Source organism: Pristiophorus japonicus, unplaced genomic scaffold (genome assembly GCF_044704955.1).
Source record: "Pristiophorus japonicus isolate sPriJap1 unplaced genomic scaffold, sPriJap1.hap1 HAP1_SCAFFOLD_464, whole genome shotgun sequence".
NCBI lineage: Eukaryota > Metazoa > Chordata > Chondrichthyes > Pristiophoridae > Pristiophorus > Pristiophorus japonicus.
In genome coordinates, this window is record NW_027254368.1 from 404,160 (window position 1) to 429,971 (window position 25,812).

The 25,812-nt window shown below is 45.9% G+C and overlaps 2 protein-coding genes and 1 pseudogene across 3 annotated transcripts; 2 read left to right on the plus strand and 1 right to left on the minus strand.

Moving 5' to 3' along the window:
* Positions 1 to 4,923: 4,923 nt before the first annotated feature.
* On the plus strand, positions 4,924 to 5,655 carry LOC139252414 (histone H2A type 2-A-like). The gene has a single exon (XM_070873400.1). The coding sequence runs from the start codon at positions 4,933 to 4,935 to the stop codon at positions 5,317 to 5,319; it is 387 nt and encodes a 128-aa protein (XP_070729501.1). The 5' UTR covers positions 4,924 to 4,932; the 3' UTR covers positions 5,320 to 5,655.
* A 3,988-nt stretch (positions 5,656 to 9,643) lies between these two features.
* On the plus strand, positions 9,644 to 9,881 carry LOC139252415 (U2 spliceosomal RNA; annotated as a pseudogene).
* Positions 9,882 to 18,544: 8,663 nt separating this feature from the next.
* Positions 18,545 to 20,976, minus strand: LOC139252409 (zinc finger protein 154-like). 2 transcript variants are annotated; one of them, XM_070873396.1, is made up of 2 exons: positions 20,750 to 20,976; positions 18,545 to 20,122 (listed from the first exon to the last, which is right to left on the minus strand). In XM_070873396.1, the coding sequence occupies exon 2, from the start codon at positions 19,784 to 19,786 to the stop codon at positions 19,085 to 19,087; it is 702 nt and encodes a 233-aa protein (XP_070729497.1). In that variant the 5' UTR covers positions 19,787 to 20,122; positions 20,750 to 20,976; the 3' UTR covers positions 18,545 to 19,084. The 2 variants fall into 2 exon arrangements, with proteins under 2 accessions (XP_070729497.1, XP_070729498.1); XM_070873397.1 differs by having other exon boundaries at positions 20,888 to 20,902.
* Positions 20,977 to 25,812: the final 4,836 nt, after the last annotated feature.

Genomic DNA, 25,812 nt, shown 5'->3' on the forward strand with positions numbered 1-25,812 from the left:
ACAACTCGACCCTTTCCCCCCAACACAACATAAAGGCTCTTCTCAGAGCCGCCCACCGCCTCACAGAGAGAGCAGTGACCTGGGGAACGGGGCGGGGGCGAGACAGTTGATTTACATTTTGTTCAGCATAGATACGTTTTTCGCCAAGATCTGTATTGTGGCGTTAGGTTTATTAAATCAGCATATGCACGATGGACGCAGTGTCCTTTTAGTCTTCGAATCATAGACATTTACGGCATATTCCAGGTGAAGGTAATACTGAAACAACTAATGTAGTTACAGCAGTGACCGATAAGAAAGGTGTTGAATTAACCGGTGGGAGGACAGTGAGGGTCTCTTGCCCTCACAGAAGGATTCCCAAGTCCTGATCAGAAGTGACCCTCAGGCAATCTCGGATATAAACAGGTCAATGTCTGGAACATGTAGACATCTAGACCGACAAAGACAGCAGCGAGTTTGCTGTTCAGATTATTGAATATATATATATAGGAAAACACGTGAATGAACCTTCCTCACAAGACCGCCGTCAGTAACCATGTTTGCCTGAGAGCAGAATAGAAACATAATAGAATAAAAGGAAAAGGAGGTGGGGTAGCATTGCTGGTTAAAGAGGAGATTAATGCAATAGTTAGGAAAGACATTAGCTTGGATGATGTGGAATCTATATGGGTAGAGCTGCAGAACACTAAAGGGCAAAAATCGTTAGTGGGAGTTGTGTACAGACCTCCAAACAGTAGTAGTGATGTTGGGGAGGGCATCAAACAGGAAATTAGGAGTGCATGCAATAAAGGTGCAGCAGTTATAATGGGTGACTTTAATATGCACATAGATTGGGCTAGCCAAACTGGAAGCAATACGGTGGAGGAGGATTTCCTGGAATGCATAAGGGATGGTTTTCTAGACCAATATGTCGAGGAACCAACTAGGGGGGAGGCCATCTTAGACTGGGTGTTGTGTAATGAGAGAGGATTAATTAGCAATCTCATTGTGCGAGGCCCCTTGGGGAAGAGTGACCATAATATGGTGGAATTCTGCATTAGGATGGAGAATGAAACAGTTAATTCAGAGACCATGGTCCAGAACTTAAAGAAGGGTAACTTTGAAGGTATGAGGCATGAATTGGCTAAGATAGATTGGCTAATGATACTTAAGGGGTTGACTGTGGATGGGCAATGGCAGACATTTAGAGACCGCATGGATGAATTACAACAATTGTACATTCCTGTCTGGCGTAAAAATAAAAAAGGGAAGGTGGCTGAACCGTGGCTATCAAGGGAAATCAGGGATAGTATTAAAGCCAAGGAAATGGCATACAAATTGGCCAGAAATAGCAGCGAACCTGGGGACTGGGAGAAATTTAGAACTCAGCAGAGGAGGACAAAGGGTTTGATTAGGGCAGGGAAAATGGAGTACGAGAAGAAGCTTGCAGGGAACATTAAGGCGGATTGCAAAAGTTTCTATAGGTATGTAAAGAGAAAAAGGTTAGTAAAGACAAACGTAGGTCCCCTGCAGTCAGAATCAGGGGAAGTCATAACGGGGAACAAAGAAATGGCAGACCAATTGAACAAGTACTTTGGTTCAGTATTCACTAAGGAGGACACAAACAACCTTCCGGATATAAAAGTGGTCAGAGGGTCTATTAAGGAGGAGGAACTGAGGGAAATCTTTATTAGTCGGGAAATTGTGTTGGGGAAATTGATGGGATTGAAGGCCGATAAATCCCCAGGGCCTGATGGACTGCATCCCAGAGTACTTAAGGAGGTGGCCTTGGAAATAGCGGATGCATTGACAGTCATTTTCCAACATTCCATTGACTCTGGATCAGTTCCTATCGAGTGGAGGGTAGCCAATGTAACCCCACTTTTTAAAAAAGGAGGGAGAGAGAAAGCAGGGAATTATAGACCGGTCAGCCTGACCTCAGTAGTGGGTAAAATGATGGAATCAATTATTAAGGATGTCATAGCAGCGCATTTGGAAAATGGTGACATGATAGGTCCAAGTCAGCATGGATTTGTGAAAGGGAGATCATGCTTGACAAATCTTCTGGAATTTTTTGAGGATGTTTCCAATAAAGTGGACAAAGGAGTACCATTTGATGTGGTATATTTGGACTTTCAGAAGGCTTTCGACAAGGTCCCACACAGGAGATTAATGTGCAAAGTTAAAGCACATGGGATTGGGGGTAGTGTGCTGACATGGATTGAGAACTGGTTGTCAGACAGGAAGCAAAGAGTAGGAGTAAATGGGTACTTTTCGGAATGGCAGGCAGTGACTAGTGGGGTACCGCAGGGTTCTGTGTTGGGGCCCCAGCTGTTTACATTGTACATTAATGATTTAGACGAGGGGATTAAATGTAGTATCTCCAAATTTGCGGATGACACTAAGTTGGGTGGCAGTGTGAGCTGCGAGGAGGATGCTATGAGGCTACAGAGTGACTTGGATAGGATAGGTGAGTGGGCAAATGCGTGGCAGATGAAGTATAATGTGGATAAATGTGAGGTTATCCACTTTGGTGGTAAAAACAGAGAGACAGACTATTATCTGAATGGTGACAGATTAGGAAAAGGGAAGGTGCAACGAGACCTGGGTGTCATGGTACATCAGTCATTGAAGGTTGGCATGCAGGTACAGCAGGCGGTTAAGAAAGCAAATGGCATGTTGGCCTTCATAGCGAGGGGATTTGAGTACAGGGGCAGGGAGGTGTTGCTACAGTTGTACAGAGCCTTGGTGAGGCCACACCTGGAGTATTGTGTACAGTTTTGGTCTCCTAACTTGAGGAAGGACATTCTTGCCATTGAGGGAGTGCAGCGAAGATTCACCAGACTGATTCCCGGGATGGTGGGACTGACCTATCAAGAAAGACTGGATCAACTGGGCTTGTATTCACTGGAGTTCAGAAGAGTGAGAGGGGACCTCATAGAAACGTTTAAGATTCTGACGGGTTTGGACAGGTTGGATGCAGGAAGAATGTTCCCAATGTTGGGGAAGTCCAGAACCAGGGGTCACAGTCTAAGGATAAGGGGTAAGCCATTTAGGACCGAGATAAGGAGAAACTTCTTCACCCAGAGAGTGGTGAACCTGTGGAATTCTCTACCACAAGAAGTAGTTGAGGCCAATTCACTAAATATATTCAAAAGGGAGTTAGATGAAGTCCTTACTACTCGGGGGATCAAGGGGTATGGCGTGAAAGCAGGAAGTGGGTACTGAAGTTTCATGTTCAGCCATGAACTCATTGAATGGCGGTGCAGGCTTGAAGGGCTGAATGGCCTGCTCCTGCACCTATTTTCTATGTTTCTATGTTTCTATAAAGAACAGAGTATAAATCTGGAGGGGATGTAACTGATGACCTCATACAAGAATTTGAGATTGTGGCGAGCAATAAATCTGATTGGATGTTTAAAGAGACCAATCAGAGACATATGGAACAATGGAAATTGACAACGCAACCAATGAACCAATCACATTCATTGCCTTCACCCATCCCTCATTAGCATAGGGCTGTGGGCGGAGTGTGGGGGCTGCCTATATAATGCGAGCCCGGAGCAAAGCTCCCTTCAGATCTGTGCCTGACTGAACAAGATGATGCCTGGGGAAAAGAAACAAGCTTCAAAGAAAGGCGCCAAGAAAGTAATCAAGAAAACACCACCGAAGGGCGGCAAGAAGCGCAGAAAGTCGAGGAAGGGAGTTACTCCATCTACATCTACAAAGTGATGTTCACCCCGACACCGGCATCTCCTCCAAGGCCATGGGCATCATGAACTCGTTTGTGAACGATATTTTCGAGCGCATCGCGGGTGAGGCTTCCCGCCTGGCCCATTACAACAAGCGCCGCACCATCAGCTCCCGGGAGATCCAGACCGCCGTGCGCCTGCTGCTGCCCGGGGAGCTGGCCAAGCACCCCATGTCGGAAGGGACAAAGGCGGTGACCAAGTACACCAGCTCCAAATAAAACTCCACGCTGTCCTGACCGAACAAACCCCAAACACAACGGCTCTTTTAAGAGCCATCCACAACATCATTGAAAGAGCTGCACAAACCCTTTATACTGAATTTACTGTAATTATTTCCCGAACAAGTGTGTGTGAGAACCTTTGCAGTACTAGTTATAGATTCAGTTTTGAATTCTCAAGCAGCTTCGCTGTCTGGTTCGACCTTGGCGTCGCTGGAATTTCCCGCAGTGAGTAAACTCCAAACACTGTCCCTGGTCGCATTCCCTTTGCTCTCAGCCCCGTTCATTCACAGCGCCTGCTGACAAAGGACTTATTTTGGGGGGCGGGGAAACTCCGATTTCAGTCATACATTCTCACTCAAGCCCTTTTCACTTTTTTTTTTATTCCGTTGCGGCTCAGTCCGTTATTAACCTGAGACTTCCCTCAGTGTAATAACCCAGAACGGGAGCAGTTTGAACACACTATCTCTCTTCACAGAAGAACGCCCAGTTCTGGTCTCACTTCCACAGCAGTTTCTGTGAAAAGAAGTTCACTTTTACAAAGATGAGCTGGAATGTGTCCCATTACAGAATCAATGGGGACTGAGTCCCGCCCGTTACAGACAGTTTGAAACTGAAGCCGAATGTAATCCTGATTGTAGCAGCCTGGAATTTGCAAGGGAAATATGGAATAAGATAAAAGGAAAGTGTTTTGAAGTATTTGCTAATGGTGAAGTTACTAGTATAATTCACAATTTTAACAATTATTGGCGGGATTTTTTAATTTAAAAAATCGTTAGCTTCTGACTGTTGAGAACCAGTAATTTCCGCCCTCCTTTCATTGGTGGACTAAGCAGGCTGTGATTGGTCAGCGGAAACGACCAATGAAATTCACTACAGAATGACCAATTACAACTTCACTCCCTGAATCCCTCCAGAAGCTATAAGAAGGGCAGATGTGGGAGGAGCTTCTCATTCTTTCTCTGAGCCTGTGGATTGTGCAAATGTCTGGAAGAGGGAAAACTAGCGGAAAAGCTCGGGCCAAGGCCAAGTCTCGCTCCTCCCGGGCCGGACTGCAGTTCCCTGTGGGCCGTGTTCACAGGCTCCTGCGGAAGGGGAACTACGCTGAGCGTGTGGGTGCCGGAGCCCCGGTCTACATGGCTGCTGTGCTCGAGTATCTGACCGCTGAAATCCTGGAGCTGGCCGGCAACGCGGCCCGTGACAACAAGAAGACCCGCATCATCCCCAGACACCTGCAGCTGGCCATCCGCAACGACGAGGAGCTCAACAAGCTGCTGGGAAAGGTGACCATAGCTCAGGGCGGAGTGCTGCCTAATATCCAGGCTGTGCTGCTACCCAAGAAAACCACCACTTCGTCCAAGAGCAAGTAAAGCGGACAGATTTAATCTAATAACCCAAAGGCTCTTTTCAGAGCCACCCACAGTATCTGTGAAAGGCTGCTTACTGTCTGAATGGAGACTTTGAGGTAATGTACCGATAAATTGGCCTATTTCAGACCTGTATGCGGGAGTTTTCAGTTATCTGTCTCTGCATTACGGTTCTCTACTCACACAAACGCTCTTCTAGTTAGCAGCGAATAATTGAACTACAGTTGTTAAAGACTCAAAAATTGTATAAATACCGCAACCGGTTCCCTAAATATTTTTTAGTCTGTCAATGAAAGCTGTATGAAGAGAGTCGGCGGTTATTAAAAGGGCCTAGTTTAATTCTGGTCTGGTTTGAGAGTTTGAATGCTGGTTCTGTTCTCGGGAGCTCCGGCCGTTTCCGGGCTGTGTATTTCTTTCCTGAGCCGGTCAGTTCAGACCGACACTGAGCAGCCAAGCGCAAGATGGTCACTGCCATGGATGTGGTGTACGCTCTGAAACGGCTGGGCCGCATTCTATGGATTCAACGCGACCCTCTTCCCCCAAGCAAAAAGCAAAGGCTCTTCTAAGAGCCACCCACCGCTTCACAGGCGGGCGGGGGAGGGAGAGATAGTTGATTTACATGTTGTTCTGTACAGATATATATTTTTCGCCAAGGTCTATGTTTTCAATCAGCAAATGCACGATGAACGGAATATCCTTTTAAGTCTGAGAATTATAGACATTTATCATCGAAGCTTACATAGAAACATAGAAAATAGGTGCAGGAGTAGGCCATTCGGCCCTTCGAGCCTGCACCGCCATTCAATGAGTTCATGGCTGAACATGCAACTTCAGTACCCCATTCCTGCTTTCTCGCTATACCCCATGATCCCCCTAGTAGTAAGGACTACATCTAACTCCTTTTTGAATATATTTAATGAATTGGCCTCAACAACTTTCTGTGGTAGAGAATTCCACAGGTTCACCACTCTCTGGATGAAGAAGTTTCTCCTCATCTCAGTCCTAAATGGCTTACCCCTTATCCTTCGACGGTGACCCCTGGTTCTGGACTTCCCCAACATTGGGAACATTCTTCCTGCATCTAACCTGTCTAAACCATTCAGAATTTTAAACGTTTCTATGAGATCCCCTCTCATTCTTCTGAACTCCAGTGAATACAAGCCCAGTTGATCCAGTCTTTCTTCATATGTCAGTCCCGCCATCCCGAGAATCAGTCTGGTGAACCTTCGCTGCAGTCCCTCAATAGCAAGAATGTCCTTCAAGTTAGGAGACCAAAATTGGACACAATACTCCAGGTGTGGCCTCACCAAGGCCCTGTACAACTGTAGTAACACCTCCCTGCCCCTGTACTCAAATCCCCTCGCTATGAAGGCCAACATGCCATTTGCCTTCTTAACCGCCTGCTGTACCTGCATTCCAACCTTCAATGACTGATGTACCATGACACCCAGGTCTCGTTGCACCTCCCCTTTTCCTAATCTGTCACCATTCAGATAATAGTCTGTATCTCTATTTTTACAACCAAAGTGGATAACCTCAAATTTATCCACATTATACTTCATCTGCCATGCATTTGCCCACTCACCTGACCTATTCAAGTCACTCTGCAGTCTCATAGCATCCTCCTCACAACTCTCACTGCCACCCAACTTAGTGTCATCCGCAAATTTGGAGATACTACATTTAATTCCCTTGTCTAAATCATTAATGTACAATGTAAACAGCTGGGGCCCCAGCACAGAACCTTGCGGTACCCCACTAGTCACTGCCTGCCATTCTGAAAAGTACCCTATTACTCCTACTCTTTGCTTCCTGTCATAAGAGTTAGGAACAGAGGTAGGCCATCTAGCCCCTCGAGCCTGCTCCGCCATTCAACAAGATCATGGCCGATCTGGCCATGGACTCAGCTCCACTTACCTGCCCGCTCCCCGTAACCCTTAATTCCCTTATTGGTTAAAAATCTATCTATCTGTGATTTGAATACATTCAATGAGCTAGCCTCAACTGCTTCCTTGGGCAGAGAATTCCACAGATTCACAATCCTCTGGGAGAAGAAATTCCTTCTCAACTCGGTTTCAAATTGGCTCCCCCGTATTTTGAGGCTGTGTCCCCTAGTTCTAGTCTCCCTGACCCATGGAAACAACCTCTCTGCCTCTATCTTGTCTATCCCTTTCATTATTTTAAATGTTTCTATAAGATCACCCCTCATCCTTCTGAACTCCAACGAGTAAAGACCCAGTCCACTCAATCTATCATCATAAGGTAACCCCCTCATCTCCGGAATCAGCCTAGTGAATCGTTTCTGTACCCCCTCCAAAGCTAGTATATCCTTCCTTAAGTAAGGTGACCAAAACTGCCAACCAGTTCTCAATCCACGTCAGCACACTACCCCCAATCCCATGTGCTTTAACTTTGCTCATTAATCTCTTGTGTGGGACCTTGTCGAAAGCCTTCTGAAAGACCAAATACACCACATCAACTGGTTCTCCCTTGTCCACTCTACTGGAAACATCCTCAAAAAATTCCAGAAGATTTGTCAAGCATGCTTTCGCTTTCACAAATCCATGCTGACTTGGACCTATCATGTCACCTCTTTCCAAATGCGCTGCTATGACATCCTTAATAATTGATTCCATCATTTTACCCACTACTGATGTCAGGCTGTCTGGTCTATAATTCCCTGTTTTCTCTCTCCCTCCTTTTTTAAAAAGTGGGGTTACATTGGCTACCCTCCACTCCATAGGAACTGATCCAGAGTCTATGGAATGTTGGAAAATGACTGTCAATGCACCTGCTATTTCCAAGGCCACTTCCTTAAGTACTCTGGGATGCAGACCATCAGGCCCTGGGGATTTAGCGGCCTTCAATCCCATCAATTTCCCCAACACAATTTCCCAACTAATAAGGATTTCTCTCAGTTCCTCTTCCTTACTAGACCCTCTGACCTCTCTTACATCTGGAAGGTTGGTTGTGTCCTCCTTAGTGAATACCGAACCAAAGTACTTGTTCAATTGGTCTGCCATTTCTTTGTTCCCAGTTATGACTTCCCCTGATTCAGGCTGCAGGGGACCTACGTTTGTCTTTACTAACCTTTTTCTCTTTACATATCTATAGAAGCTTTTGCAGTCCATTCTAATGATCCCTGCAAGCTTCCTCTCGTACTCTATTTTCCCTGCCCTAATCAAACCCTTTGTCCTCCTGTGCTGAGTTCTAAATTTCTCCCAATCCCCGAGTTCGCTGCTATTTCTGGCCAATTTGTATGCCACTTCCTTGGCTTTAATACTATCCCTGATTTCCCTTGATAGCCATGGTTGAGCCACCTTCCTTTTTTTATTTTTACACCAGACAGGAATGTACAATTGTAGTTCATCCATGCGGTCTCTAAATGTCTGCCATTGCCCATCCACTGTCAACCCCTTACAGCACGGAAGGAGGCCACTTCGGCCCATCGTGTCCGCGCCGGCCAACAAGAGGCTATCCAGCGGAATCCCACTTTCCAGCTCTAGGTCCGAAACCCTGCAGGTTACGGCACTTCAAGTGCACATCCAAGTAGTTTTAAATGTGATGAGGGTTTCTGCCTCTATCACCCTTTCAGGCAGTGAGTTCCAGACCCCACCACCCTCCGGGTGAAGACATTTCCCCTCGAAACCTTCTACCAATTACTTTAAATTTATGCCCTCTGTGCTAAGGGAAATAGGCCCTTTACGGCACAGAAGGTACGGCATATTTCAGATGAAGGTAATACAGAAACAGCTAATGTTGTTACAGCAGTGACTGATAAGAAAGGTGTTGAATTAAACGGTGAGCGGAAGGACAGTGAGGGTCTCTTGCCCTCAAAGAAGGATTCCCAGGTCCTGATCAGAAGTGACCCTCAGGCAATCTCGGTGATAAACCGGTTAATGTCTCTCGAACATGTAGAAATCTAGATCGACAGTGACTTTGCTGTTCAGATTATTGAATATATATATATATATAGGAAAACACGTGAATGAACCTTCCTCACAAGACCGTCCGTCAGTAACCATTTTTGCCTGAGAGCAGAATAGAAACATAAAGAACAGAGTATAAATCGGGAGGGGATGTAATTGATGACTTTGAATTTGAGATTGTGGCGAGCAATAAATTTGATTGGTCTCTTTAAACACCCAATCAGAGAGATACAGAACAATAGAAATTGACAACGCAGCCAACGAACCAATCACAGTCATTGCCTTCACCCATCCCTCATTCGCATCGGGCTGTGGGCGGAGTGTGGGGCTGCCTATATAATGCGAGCTCCGAGCTGAGTTTCCTTCATAATTGTGCCTGACTGAACAAGACGGTGTCTGTCACTTCTCGGCCTTTTCGCTAAGATCATGCGTAACTGACCTGACAGGGGAGTAACCATGACCCCAAAGTGGTTCTCCCTGGATCAGGAAGGTGGTTCTCCTATGCTTTTTGGAAATAGGAGGTGGGTGGGATGGCTTGACCCATCCACCTCCACGGAGGTGTGTGGGGGACCTGACCCATCCACCTCCATGGCACGAACCTGGTATTGCAGTACTTCCAGGAACGGTGCAGTGGCTCTAGGCCTTTTGGCTAAGAGCATTGGCGCAGAGTGATCCTTGACTGGTGCAGGGTGACCTCTGGCGTTTGTGACTTGACAAAGAATTGGAAACGATTGGCTACGAATTTATAAAAAAAAAAAAAAATCCACCTCCACGGAGGTGTGTGGGGGGCCTGACCCATCCACCTCCATGGCACGAACCTGGTATTGCAGTACTTCCAGGAACGGTGCAGTGGCTCTCGGCCTTTTGGCTAAGAGCATTGGCGCAGAGTGATCCTTGATGTGTGCTAGGTGACCTCTGGCGTTTGTGATTTGACAAAGAATTGGAAAGATTGGCAACGAAAAATTAAAAAAATAGAAAAAAAAACCAAGACGATGCCTGAGGAAAAGAAACAAATTGCCAAGAAAGGCGCCAAGAAAGTAATCAAGAAAACACCACCGAAGGGCGGCAAGAAGCGCAGAAAGTCGAGGAAGGAGAGTTACTCCATCTACATCTACAAAGTGATGAAGCAGGTTCACCCCGACACCGGCATCTCCTCCAAGGCCATGGGCATCATGAACTCGTTTGTGAACGATATTTTCGAGCGCATCGCGGATGAGGCTTCCCGCCTGGCCCATTACAACAAGCGCTGCACCATCAGCTCCCGGGAGATCCAGACCGCCGTGCGCCTGCTGCTGCCCGGGGAGCTGGCCAAGCACCCCGTGTCGGAAGGGACAAAGGCGGTGACCAAGTACACCAGCTCCAAGTAAAACTCCATGCTGTCCTGACAGAACAAACCCCAAACACAACGGCTCTTTTAAGAGCCACCCACAACATCGTTGAAAGAGCTGCACAAACGCGTCATCCTTTAAACTCAATTTACTGTAGTTATTGCCTGAGCAAATGTGTTTGACAACCTTTAAAGATCCAGCTGTAGATTTAGATTTGAATTCTCAGATAAGCGGTTTTACTGTCCAGTTCAACCTGAGCTTCGCTGATGAATTTCCCTCCCAGTAAACTACACACACTGTCCCTGGTCGCCTGCCGACGAATTATGATCTTGTTTTAGGGGTTGAGACTCAGACTTTAGTCACCTCATTCTCTCTCTTTATAGTTTAAAATAAAATTGTAGTTCGGGGTCAATCTGCTTATTAACCGAGACTCCGTGTGTAACAAGCCAGAATGGGAGTTCTTCCAGAGACCAGAACGGGGGCAGTTTGAACACTCTGTCCCTCTTTTCTCACAGAAGGACTCCCAGTTCTAGTCTCACTCCCGCCTGTGCGGAGGATCGATCACCATCTGTGATTCCCAAATTGTACAAAGACTGAGCTGGAATGTGTCCCGTTACGGAAAATTCCCGCCCATTACAGACTGTTTGAAACTGAACCCGAATTTAATCCTGATTGTAACATCCTGGAATTTGCAAGGTAATATAGAATAAGACAGAAGGAATTAAAACTCTTTGACTAATGATGAATTTATTAATATAATCCGCACTTGTAAAAATTATTGGCGGGCTTTTTGAAATTGAAAATTCGTCAAAGATCGGACTGTTAACAATAATTTTCACCCTCTTTTCATTGGCGGACTAAAAAGACGGTGATTGGTCATCAGAAATGACCAATCACAAGTTCACTCCCTGCATCCCTCTAGGATGTATAAGAAGGGCAGATGTGGGAGGAGTTTCTTATTCTTTCTCTGAACTTGTGGATTGTGGAAATGTCTTGAAGAGGAAAAAGCGGCGGAAAAGCTCGGGCCTAGGCCAAGTCTTGCTCCTCCCGGCCGGACTGCAGTTCCCTGTGGGCCGTGTTCACAGGCTCCTGCGGAAGGGGAACTACGCTGAGTGTGTGGGTGCCGGAGCCCCGGTCTACATGGCTGCTGTGCTCGAGTATCTGACCGCTGAAATCCTGGAGCTGGCCGGCAACGCGGCCCGTGACAACAAGAAGACCCGCATCATCCCCAGACACCTGCAGCTGGCCATCCGCAACGATGAGGAGCTCAACAAGCTGCTGGGAAAGGTGACCATAGCTCAGGGCGGAGTGCTGCCTAATATCCAGGCTGTGCTGCTGCCCAAGAAAACCACCACTTCGTCCAAGAGCAAGTAAAGCGGACAAGATTTAATCTAATAACCCAAAGACTCTTTTCAGAGCCACCCACAGTATCTGTGAAAGGGCTGGTTACTGGTCTATGGATTATAATTGTTCGAGATCTAATTTAACAGATTGAATCTCTGGTAATCAAGCTGCGAATTTCCTGATCAAAAATGAGGCTAAAACATTTTCAGTATAAGCGAATGCATTGAACCATGCAGAATTTTACCCTTTAAATTTGCATACAGGAATGACCCAGAATTACAGCTCTGGTCACTTTAAAATATTCCAAATACTATCCCACCTGTCGCCGCAATAAGAGCTGGGTTTAAAGGCGGGATTCAGACTTCGTGCTCTCTCCTGAAAATCTATCCCAGACTGTGGATAATTTACTTAGATTCCTACCCACGTTGAGCAAGTGCAGTCGGTATACTGGGCACCTCAACCAAACCCACATGGTCAGATATTCACCTCCTGCACTGTATAAACCCCCAGTTACAGTAACACTACAAGACTCACACGGTCAGATATTCATCACCTGCACTGTATAAACCCCCAGTTACAGTAACACTACAAGACTCACAAGGTCAGATATTCACCTCCTGCACTGTATAAACCCCCAGTTACAGTAACACTACAAGACCCACACGGTCAGATATTCACCTCCTGCACTGTATAAACCCCCAGTTACAGTAATACTACAAGACCCACATGGTCAGATATTCACCTCCTGCACTGTATAAACCCCCAGTTACAGTAATACTACAAGACCCACATGGTCAGATATTCACCTCCTGCACTGTATAAACCCCCAGTTACAGTAACACTACAAGACCCACATGGTCAGATATTCACCACCTGCACTGTATAAACCCCCTGTTACAGTAACACTACAAGACCCACACAGTCAGATATTCACCACCTGCACTGTATAAACCCCCTGTTACAGTAACACTACAAGACCCACACAGTCAGATATTCACCACCTGCACTGTATAAACCCCCAGTTACAGTAACACTACAAGACCCACACAGTCAGATATTCACCTCCTGCACTGTTTTAACCCCCAGTTACAGTAACACTACAAGACCCACATGGTCAGATATTCACCAACTGCACTGTATAAACCCCCAGTTACAGTAACACTACAAGACCCACACGGTAATATATTCACCACCTGCACTGTATAAACCCCTAGTTACCAGGACCTTATCTCTGTTTATATTACACTAGACCCTGTCTCTGTTTGTATTACACTAGACCCTGTCTGTTTATACTGCACTAGACCCTGTCTCAGTTTTTTGAACCTCGACCATGTTTTGGTTACTGCGGCACTAAACAACATCCACAAATATTGGAAATCGTTGGGGAGGAAACAGTGAAAGTAACAGTCAGAAAACAGAAGACTGGAGAGCGAAATAGTCCAAATTTCGCTGGATAGTTGCAAGTGTTTCATTCCTTCCCAAATGAAGGACATAACCAGTGAGAGAATGAGAGATTTATTAACCTCACGGCAGGTATAGATACAGTTTCACTTTTACCATCACTGGCACCAATCATCACACACTGGGACTAAATCTCAGGAGCTTCTGTGTGATGGTGAGGTGATCACTGGACAATAAAGCGCAGAGACTGTTGGGGGACTGCTCATTATATTGGGGATTTAATCCCCTTTCCCACTGAATACTGCGGACAGACATGGTCATCTTGGTAACAGAATGGTCAGTGTGACATCACTTTCTATACAAGACAATGGGTTATCAATAAATGGTAAAGGTATTAAACACTCTGCAATTACATTGTAAACAAAATGGACTGTGCAGTGATTGTAAAGCTGCCTATTTCGGTGACTTGAGCCTTTCTAAAATGTCTCACTGTTTTTGATGATCTATTTAACTTGCTGCAGAATTTGGAAAGATTTCAGAATTGTGCAGTGTGAAGAAGGTTTCGGTTAAAGGTGGAATCAAATTTGTTTCAAAATATTCTGTTCTCATTCTTCCCGAAGCCCCCAAATTTTAGAACACTGCAATACTGACTGGGAAGGTCCCAAGTTCGATCCGTGATCTGGGCTGTTAGTTGATCTCAGCCAAGGTAGCAGTTCAGGGGTTCTAATTGTCCTCAGTACCACTGGGCTAAATACAAGTGAAAATCAGCCAGTGCCCTGCTCTTCGTACTGATCCAGTGACCTCAACTGGGAAGTGTGTGGATGTCATTTGAGGGCAGGATTTGAGGCTGTGATGCCACCCACCCCCCTCCCACACACATTACACCCCCCTCCACACCCACACACACACACCCCTCACACAGATACACCACACACCCCCCACATACACACACCCCACTCCCCACACATCATTACACCCACACACACAACCCCCCACACACACACATACCCACACATTACACCCACCACACCCACTCCCCCACACACACACCCCACACACATACACTCCCCACATACACCCCTCCACCCCCTCACATCCCACTGCCACACACACACATACCCACCCCACACACACACCCACACACAAACACCCCCACACATACACCTCCACACACATCCCCGACACACGCACCTATACACCCCCACCCCACCCCCCCACACACACACATACACCCCCACACACACACCCACACACCCACACATCCCGCCACACACACACACACCCAGCCCCCCACACACACTCACTCTCACATACACACACCCCCACACACGCACCCACATACACCCCCCCCACACATACCCTCACACACATGGATACACACACACCCCCACACACACCCCCTCCCCACACACACCCCACCACACATACACACACAGCCCCCCCCCCTCCCCACACACACACACACACCATTACAGGCAAGATTTCAGGCTGTATTGCCTATCACAGTGGAAATCCTGCTGGCACGCACTGAGTCGACTGACGGTGAGGCACTAGAGGTTAACTAATGTCTGTGGAATTGCACACAGCCAGATTCAGCACTTTCTGGAGATAAAAAATCTCAGATGCTGAAATGAGTGTTGATTTTAGGCAGTGAGGTTTGAGGGGGAGTGTCTCGAATAAGGAATTTACAGCTTAGGGGCGACAGAATGTTCTATCGAATCTAGAATTGTCTGTTCTGAATTTCTATCTTGTACTTAAAGTAATAACTTTTGTAAGCACCATTTATTTGCAGGGTATTAGAAGGGGAGGATCTGCAGCAGGGAAACTCAATCCAAACATTGCGTCAAGATTTGACTGATTCCTGGATTGATCAGGATCACCTTATCATCAGCCTTGGTAAAAACACCAATCACTGTGGGGAGAAACAGGACACATGTTGTGTGTGTGGATACACCTTCAACCAATCGTTCAGCCTGTGAGACTCGTGCACTCACCTGACTCAACATTGTAAATGTGAGGACAGTGGGAATGGATGCTGTTGTACATGGAAAGTGATTCAGTCGCTCATCTCTGACATTTGAGGAGTTAGATAACAGACTTTCTCCTGTGAATATAGAGCTGGTTTATTGGGCTGTGATGAGTTTACTTATTCATTTTGCTAATTCTAAATCTTTGCCAATTATTTGATGTGATTGGTTTACATGTACATCTTTTAAAAATATGTTTGCTGATTGGATTAAAATTTAAATTGAAACCAGGTTTGGAGGCGTTATGCTCCATTCACACATCGAAGGTGAGAGAGATGCTGTGGGGCACACGCTAAGTCCAGTATCTGAAGGTGATTAACAGACTGGGTTTTATGTTTCGTGATCTTGGGCGTGTTACCAACAACTTCCCTGGGCTAGGAGATCAACTCTGGAAGGTATGGGAAACTGGGACTTGTCCCTGAGAGTAACTGAAGGTATAAGAACTAAAATAATCCAGAGTTAGAAAGGAGAAAAGACCAAAAATGGAAGAGTCAGTTGCAGGACATCAATTAATCTCCACTCATTTTGGAGTCATCAAATATTGACACACAGTGTTATTTGAAATATCAAAACATTAAACTCCAGCCCAGTTATAGGGGTTATTAACATCAGCAGAAACAAACACCAACTGACAGAATGAACACGATTCAGTCAGGATGTGATTAACAGCAGCAATAAGAATAGAGTCCAACCCCTGCAGTCACATGTGAACTCGCTGCTGTCTCAGCAGTTCGGATGACGTAGTGAATCCCTTTTCACACTCAGAGCAGGTGAACGGCCTCTCCCCGGTGTGACTGTGACAATGCATTTCCAGTTTACAGGGTTGGGTTTAGTTCTGCACCCGCTGTGCGCAGAGTGACAATAAAATCAATGAGCTGCTAATTTTCTCTGCTGGATAATGGGCCTTTTGTGCTGGCCCAATAGGGTGAGCCCGGACTGGCCCAATAGGGTGAACCTGGGCTGGCCCAATAGCGTGAGCCCGGACTGGCCCAATAGGGTGAGCTCGGGCTGACCCAACAGGATGAGCTCGGGCTGACCCAACAGGGTGAGCTCGGGCTGACCCAACAGGGTGAGACCAGGCTAACCCAATAGGGTGAGCCCGGGCTGGCCCAGGGACATCAGACAACAATCAGCACAAGGTTCCCTTTCAGGGGCCACTGACCTGGGCACAAACATGTGTCCAATCAAACTGACAGACATCCTGAAGCCCCGCCCACCCATTGTCCCTGCCGGGTCGAAGCTCCGAGTAGAGCGCTTACTTTGGGAGTCTCCTATTGGGCATATGGACAGCTGAATTTGTAGATTATTCTCCATAATCCCTCACGTTTAACAGTGTCAAAGGCCTTGGTCAGGTCAAAGAAGGTTGAACCAACACACAGTCACTGACACCAATCTCCTCCCATGTGATATAAATCGACACTTGTCACTGACACCAAGTGGATTGGGAAAATATGTTCAAGAGTAAGACTGTAGAAACACAATGGCAAACATTTAAGGAGATATTACATAACTCTCAGCAAAGATTTATTCAAGTGAGAAATAAAGATGCTAAGAGAAGGATGAACCATCCCTGGCTAACTAAGGAAGTAAAGGATGGTGTCAAATTGAAAAAAGGCATGTAATGTTGCAAAGGACAGTGGAAGGCCAGAGGATTAGGAAATTTTTAGAAACCAGCAAAGGACGACTAAAAAATGATAAAGACAGAGAAGATAGCAGATGGAGCAAACTAACAAGAAATATAAAAACAGACAGTAAGAGCTTCGACAGGTATATAAAATGGAAACGAGTTGCTAAAATAAACATTGGTCCCTTAGAAGATGAGACTGGAGAATTAATAACGGGAAACACGGAAATGGCAGAGACTTTGAACAAATATTTTGTATCGGTCTTCACGGTACAGGATACTAAAAACATCCCAACAGTTGATAATCAAGGAGCTAATGCGGGGGAGGGGGGGGTAACTTAAAACAGTCACTGTCACTAGAGATTAAGTACTAATCAAACTAATGGGACTAAAGGTGGACAAGTCTCCTGGACACGATGACATGCATCCTAGGGTCTTTAAAGAAGTGGCTGCAGAGATAGTGGATGCATCGGTTGTAATCTACCAAAATTCCCTGAATTCTGGAGAGATCCCAGCGGACTGGAAAACCGCAAATGTACATCCCTAATTAAGAAACGAGGGAGACAGAAAGCAGGAAACTATAGACCAGTTAGCCTACCATCTGTCATTCGGAAAATACTGGAGTCTATCATTAAGGAAGTAGTAGCAGGACATTTAGGAAATTATATTGCAGTCAAGCAGAGTCAGCATGGTTTCGTGAAAGGGAAATCATGTTTGACAAATTTCTTGGAATTATTTGAGGATGTAACAAGCAAAATGGATAAAGGAGAACCAGTTGATGTCATATATTTGGATTTCCAGAAAGCATACCATATGGTGCCACACAAAAGGTTACTTCACAAACTAAGAGTTCACAGGGTTGGGGGTAATATATCAGCATGGATAGATGATTGGCAAACTAACAGAAAACTAACAGAGAGTCAGGATAAATGGATCATATTCAGCTTGGCAAACTGTAACTAGTGGGGTGCCGCAGGGATCAGTGTTGGGTACTCAACTATTTACAACTAATATAAATAACTTGGCTGAAGGGGCCGAGTGTAACATAGTCAAATTTGCTGATGATACAAAGATAGGTTGTGAGGAGGACGCAAAGAATCTACAAGGTGACATAGATAGGCTCTGAGTGGGCAAAAATCTGGCAGATGGACTATAATGTGGTAAAATGTCAGGTTATCCCTTTTGGTAGGAAAAATAAAAAAGCAAATCATTATTTAAATGGGGACAATTACAAAATGCTGTAGTACAGAGGGATCTGGAGGTTCTTGTACATGAAACTCAAAAAGTTAGCATGCAAGTACAGCAAGTAATCAGGAAGGCAAATGGAATGCTGGCCTTTATTGCAAGGGGGATGGAGTATAAAAGTAGGGAAGTCCTGCTACAACTGGAGTATTGCGCACAGTTTTGGTCTGGACTTGTCTCTATTCCCGTGCCAAGGGGATTGCTACACCAGACGGGAGGGGCAACATTTAGGGACACTGATTCCCCACCAATTCCCATTCCCCTTCTTTCTGGTGGATAATGGAGGGGCCACTGTGTGTAATGTGCAAGTCAGTAAGAATTGTCAGCAAGCTCTTTTTAATTGGAGATTTTATTCAGTGGAAACTTTGACACAATTGTAGATTTTGTACCAAAGATCAATTTAGAATTAAAGTAAAAGTTCATAATTTAATTGCAAACTAAATTTCTGTTGAGAGTTGCTGAATTAAGGGGAAAGCTAACACACAGCATTTCTCAAGTGGACACTGCAGCCCCAAGAACACAATCAGCAATATATCCAGAATATTAAAGTCCAGCCCAGTTATAGGGTTATTAACATCGGCAGAAATAAACCCCAAATGTCAAAATGAAACATAGAAAATTGGTGCAGGAGTAGGCCATTCGGCCCTTCTAGCCTGCACCGCCATTCAATGAGTTCATGGCTGAACATGCAACTTCAGTACCCCATTCCTGCTTTCTCGCCATACCCCTTGATCCCCCTAGTAGTAAGGACTACATCTAACTCCTTTTTGAATCTATTTAGTGAATTGGCCTCAACAACTTAATGATACATGAACATGGTTCAGTCGGGATGTGATGAAAAGCAGCAATAACAGCAGAATCCCACCCCTGTAGTCACTTGTGAAGTCGCTGGTGTCTCAGCAGGGTGGATGACTGAGTGAATCCCTTCCCACACACTGAGCAGGTGAACGGCCTCTCCCCAGTGTGAACTCGCTGGTGTGTCAGCAGTGTGGATGATTGAGTGAATCCGTTCCCACATTCAGAGCAGGTGAACGGCCTCTCCCCAGTGTGAACTCGCTGGTGTCTCAGCAGGGTGGATGACTGAGTGAATCCTTTCCCACACTCTGAGCAGGCGAACGGCCTCTCCCCAGTGTGAACTCGCTGGTGTTTCAGTAGGTTGGATTGCTCAGTGAATCGCTTCCCACACTGAAAGCAGGTGAACGGTCTCTCCCCAGTGTGAACACGTTGGTGTTTCAGCAGGTCGGATGATGCAGTGAATCCCTTCCCACACTCAGAGCAGGTGAATGGCCTCTCCCCAGTGTGAATTCGCTGGTGCGTCAGCAGGCTGGATGACTCAGTGAATGCCTTCCCACACTCAGAGCAGGTGAAAGGCCTCTCCCCAGTGTGAACTCGCCGGTGTGTCAGCAAGTTGGATGACTGAGTGAATCCCTTCCCACACTCAGAGCAGGTGAACGGCCTCTCCCCAGTGTGACAGCGTCGATGCATTTCCAGCTCAGATGGTGATCTGAATACCTTCCCACAGTCATCACATTTCCACGGTTTCTCTGTGGTGCAGGTATCCTTGTGACTATCCATGGTTCGACAATCAGTTGAAGCCTCGCCCACTCACGCAACACATTTACAGTTTCTCTGCGCTTTGAATGGTGTGATGTTTTTTTCAGGCTGTGTAACTGGTTAGAGCTCTTTCCACAGTCAGTGCACTGGAACACTCACTCGGGTGTGTGTGTCTCGGTACCTTTCCAGTCAGGATGATAATTGAAATCTTTTCCCACAGACAGAACAGACAAACATTTCTCCTTCCACTTTCAAAGGCCAATGATATTCAGCTCCTGATGAATCAACTGCCCCTGTCAGATCTTGATGCGATGTTTGTTTTGTGCTTCCTGTCTGAAAATCTCACCTCCTAATACGCTGTAAAAGGAGATAACAAAACTCATCACTGTCAGTACAAGACAGAAATTCAGAATAGACACATCTAGTTTACATGGAACATTTTTTCCTCTCTCATTCTTCCAAAGCTGTAAATCCCTGTCCCACACATTGTCCCTCCTGCTGTGCTGAAATCCAAACCATCGCACATTTCTGGACAGTTTCTCCTCCACACACAGTTTACACCACCAATTCAGGCTGGGTTTAGGTCTACATTCACTGGTTCCCCATCCCCCTCCTCCCCAGAATGTACAGATACTGGCTGGGTTCAGGTCTACACTCACTGGTACACTTCCTTCTCCAAAAGAAGTGGACTCTGGCTGAATTCAGTTCTACACTCACTGGTTCCTCTCCCCTGAGTGTGGTGATTCTGGCTGGGGTCAGTTCCACACTCACTGGCTCCCCTCTCCTTCCCTGTGTTCGGTTCTGCACTCACTCGTTCTTTGATCTCTCCTCTCCTGAGGGTGCTGACTCTGATTAGGTTCAGTTCTGCACTCACTGGTTCCCCTCCCTTGAAGGTGCTGACTCTGGCTGGGTTCTGTTTCAGACATTGACATCACTCACTTTGTTCCTGCACCAAGATGGCCGCGCATGCGCCTGGCTACTCACTAAACCAAGATGACGGAGCGCTGAATCTGCCTTCCTGCACAAACATGGCCGCCGTTAGCCTGAGCCTGTGACCGGGAGAAAGCCCCGAAACTACAACCGGCGATATTTCGGTTCTTATTCCGGGTTTGCGGCGGGCACCGGTTGTTTATGAAGTCGCTCCGGCTCCCCGCTGGTCCATTACTCCGCTCCGTCCCGCTGAAAAACACAACTCTGAGGCGCCTGTCCGAAACGTGTCTTCTCCGCCATTACAGGCACCGCGCATGCTCCAAACCCAGCCAGGACCAGCGCCTGCGCACTGAGCTCCTGTAGTCTGGGCGAGGCACATTCTGCTCGCGAGGAATGCTGGGTGATAATACCGCCATTGGAAGCCCATGTTATTGAACAGAACATGATTTACTGGGATTCCATTGGTCACTGAACCATGTTCATTCTGGCAGTAAGACTTTGTTTCTGATGATCTCAATAACCGGTATATGTGGGCTGGAGATTAATATCCGACATAAATATTGAATAAATCAGCTTTGTTTCAAACACAGTGTGTCGAATATTTGATTTCTCCATAATCAGAGGAGACTAGTTGATGTTCTGTTACCCACTGTTCCAGTTTAGGGCTTTTTCTTACTCTAACTTATATCATTTCTCACCTAGTTCGCCTTCTATCATATCAAACCTCAAAGTTGTTCCGTTTGAGTGGTTGCAGTAGACTTGACTGCAGTGTCCCACTTTACATTCAGCTGCAATCCTTTGAACAACCCCTTTATTGAACTATCTTGCATAAGATTTGAAATCCGTTATTTCTGTATCAGTTAAGCCGTTTTGGAACAGATTTAATTTAAAGAACTCATCCGCACATTTTGCATGTGATAGCCTGTGGAATATTCTAATAGCCATTGTCACAATCTCCGTTCCCTAGCCACTGACTCCATCCCTCTCCCCAACTTCTGTCTGATGCTGAACCAGACTGTTCGCAACCTTGGTGTTATACTTGACCTTGAAATAAGTTTGTGACCATATATCTGTAGCATAACGAAGATTGCTTATTTCCACCTCTGGAACATCGCCCGTCCACACTATTGCCTCAGTTCATCCACTGCTGAAGCCCTCATCCATGCCTTTGTTACCTCTAGACATGACTATTCCAACGCACTCCTCCCACATTCTACCCTACATAAACTAGAGTTAATCCAAAACTCGGCTGCTCATGCCCTAACTCGCAACAAGTCAAGCTCACCCGTCACCTCTGTTCTTGCTGAGCTGCATTGCCTTCTGGTTAAGCAGTCAGTCGGTGGGGATTGCTCTGTATCTGACCCGTGCTGGACGTGCCCTGGGAGTATTTGAGGCAGGGTAGAGGGAGCTTTACTCTGTATCTAACCCATGCTGTACGTGCCCTGGGATATTGTAGACTGTGGTTTACTCTGTATCAACCCTGGTAGTGCTTGGGATAGGATGGAGTGAGATTTATTCTGTATCTAAGCCGTGCGGTACTGGTAGTCATGAAAGCAGTGGTAGAGAAAATGCTAGAATCGATTATTAAGCACGTGGTAACAGTGCACTTCGGAAGTAATAACAGGATTGGGCAGAATCAACACGGATTTATGAAGGGAAAATTGTACTTGACAAATCTGTTAGTGTTTTTTGAGCTTGTTGTTGGTGTTTCGGGCAGTGGGGTATCACCTCTTTGTAATTTTGCATTCCTTACTGCGACTTTTGTTCGGCTCACGCTTTCTGGAGTTTACTACTCAGGCTTTCTTGCCCTTGTTCCTTCATTTATCCTCTTTAGTTATTTTCATTATTTTGAATTAATTTGATTAAGATTATGATCCTTTAGGTTCTAGTTTCTTTTTTGGTAAATTGAATTCTCTGATGCCCCCTGTTTATTGTGTCTGGACCACTGTGCTTTATGTGTCGTTCTGGACACTGATGCAATGCTCTGTATATAGATTTGATCTGGGGTGAGGTTAATATGGGTAATATACATTCTGTTCTAGCTTCCTCTTTTTAGTTGTTTGGGTATTCTCCTGTCCATTATTTGCTGTATCAGAGTTGCTGTGGCTTTGTGTGTCGTTCTGGACACTGACGCGTTGTTCTAATTTTATTCTGGATACTGGTGTACCATTATATTTCTAGGGTTAGGGCCTTTGTTGTTTGGCACAGTGGGGTAATGTTCCTTTTGGGACTTTCATGGAAGTGTTTTATTAACAATTAAATTGATGGTAAATTGAGATTAACCAAGAGATTACATTGATGAAGATTGGATCGTATTTATATAAAGTCCCTCTTTGGGAGGTGTTGGGTTAGGATTGTCAGTTAAAATTGGTTATTCGTTGGGATGTTAGTTCCTTACTATGTATTCAATTGATATTTGTGGAGTTAGGTAACTTATTAATTGTAAGTAAGCCAATTGTATTATTTGGATTTATTAATAATATTATTACCGGTGTTTTAAGTTAGGGATATTAATTGGGGAATTATTGTTATTGTTTAAGCTGTTCAAGGATCCTGTGGAATCAGTCTGTTGGAAACGGAGACTTGTTGCTGCTGTTGGGCAGAATGCTGATTGGTCACAGTGTGGTGCCACATGTTCCTGAGTCTGTGTCTTCCCATTTTATTCATTTAAACATTTGTGAATTTGTGGATTAAGTTTTGGTTACATGGGTGGGGAGGGCGGGGGGATTTGGTGGGTTTGCTAAAGTTTTTTGGTTTTGGAGAGCGAGTCCATTGTTTATTTAACGGGGTTGGAGCGAGCGGTGGCTGAGGAAAAGAATGTTTGAAGACCAGGCCCTCAAACCTACCACCAAACTCATGGTCTACAGGGCTGTAGTAATACCCATCCTCCTGCATGGCTCAGAGACATGGACCATGTACAGTAGACACCTCAAATCGCTGGAGAAATACCACCAATGATGTCTCCCGAAGATCCTACAAATCCCCTGGGAGGACAGACGCACCAACGTTAGCGTCCTCGACCAGGCCAACATTCACAACATTGAAGCACTGACCACACTCGACCAGCTCCGCTGGGCAGGCCACATTGTCCACATGCCAGACACAAGACTCCCAAAGCAAGCGCTCTACTCGGAGCTCCTTCATGGCAAACGAGCCAAAGGTGGGCAGAGGAAACGTTACAAGAACACCCTCAAAGCTTCCCTGATAAAGTGCAACATTCCCTCTGACATCTGGTAGTCCCTGGCCAACGAACGCCCTAAGTGGAGGAAGTGCATCCTGGAGGGTGCCGAGAGCAAGCAGAAATCAAGCGCAGGCAGTGGAACGAGCGTGTGGCAAACCAGTTCCACCCACCCTTTCCCTCAACGACTCTCTGTCCCACCTGTGAGAGAGTCTGTGGTTCTCGTACTGGACTGTTCAGTCACCTGAGAAATCACTTTTACATAGAAACATAGAAACATAGAAACTAGGTGCAGAAGTAGGCCATTCGGCCCTTCTAGCCTGCACCGCCATTCAATGAGTTCATGGCTGAACATGCAACTTCAGTACCCCATTCCTGCTTTCTCACCATACCCCTTGATTCCCCTAGTAGTAAGGACTCCATCTAACTCCTTTTTGAATATATTTAGTGAATTGGCCTCAACAACTTTCTGTGGTAGAGAATTCCACAGGTTCACCACTCTCTGGGTGAAGAAATTCCTCCTCATCTCGGTCCTAAATGGCTTACCCCTTATCCTTAGACTGTGTCCCCTGGTTCTGGACTTCCCCAACATTGGGAACATTCTTCCTGCATCTAACCTGTCTAACCCCGTCAGAATTTTAAACGTTTCTATGAGGTCCCCTCTCATTCTTCTGAACTCCAGTGAATACAAGCCCAGTTGATCCAGTCTTTCTTGATAGGTCAGTCCCGCCATCCCGGGAATCAGTCTGGTGAACCTTCGCTGCACTCCTTCAATAGCAAGAATGTCCTTCCTCAGGTTAGGAGACCAAAACTGTACATAATACTCCAGGTGTGGCCTCACCAAGGCCCTGTACAACTGTAGCAACACCTCCCTGCCCCTGTACTCAAATCCCCTCGCCATGAAGGCCAACATGCCATTTGCTTTCTTAACTGCCTGCTGTACCTGCATGCCAACCTTCAATGACTGATGTACCATGACACCCAGGTCTCGTTGCACCTCTCCTTTTCCTAATCTGTCACCATTCAGATAATAGTCTGTCTCTCTGTTTTTACCACCAAAGTGGATAACCTCACATTTATCCACATTATACTTCATATGCCATGCATTTGCCCACTCACCTAACCTATCCAAGTCGCTCTGCAGCCTCATAGCATCCTCCTCGCAGCTCACACTGCCACCCAACTTAGTGTCATCCGCAAATTTGGAGATACTATATTTAATCCCCTCATCTAAATCATTAATATACAGTGTAAACAGCTGGGGCCCCAGCACAGAACCTTGCGGTACCCCACTAGTCACTGCCTGCCATTCTGAAAAGTACCCATTTACTCCTACTCTTTGCTTCCTGTCTGACAACCAGTTCTCAATCCATGTCAGCACACTACCCCCAATCCCATGTGCTTTAACTTTGCACATTAATCTCTCGTGTGGTACCTTGTCGAAAGCCTTCTGAAAGTCCAAATATACCACATCAACTGGTTCTCCCTTGTCCACTCTACTGGAAACATCCTCAAAAAATTCCAGAAGATTTGTCAAGCATGATTTCCCTTTCACAAATCCATGCTGACTTGGACCTATCATATCACCTCTTTCCAAATGCACTGCTATGACATCCTTAATAATTGATTCCATCATTTTACCCACTACCGCTGTCAGGCTGACCGGTCTATAATTCCCTGTTATCTCTCTCCCTCCTTTTTTAAAAAGTGGGGTTACATTGGCTACCCTCCACTCCATAGGAACTGATCCAGAGTCAATGGAATGTTAGAAAATGACTGTCAATGCATCCACTATTTCCAAGGCCACCTCCTTAAGTACTCTGGGAGACAGTCCATCAGGCCCAGGGGATTTATCGGCCTTCAATCCCATTAATTTCCCCAACACAATTTCCCGACTAATAAGGATTTCCCTCAGTTCCTCCTCCTTACTAGACCCTCC

Excerpts from the sequence above, each read along its gene's own strand:
- LOC139252414 (XM_070873400.1), top strand. The coding sequence starts at position 4,933 with ATGTCTGGAAGAGGGAAAACTAGCGGAAAAGCTCGGGCCAAGGCCAAG.
- LOC139252409 (XM_070873396.1), bottom strand. The coding sequence starts at position 19,786 with ATGGATAGTCACAAGGATACCTGCACCACAGAGAAACCGTGGAAATGT.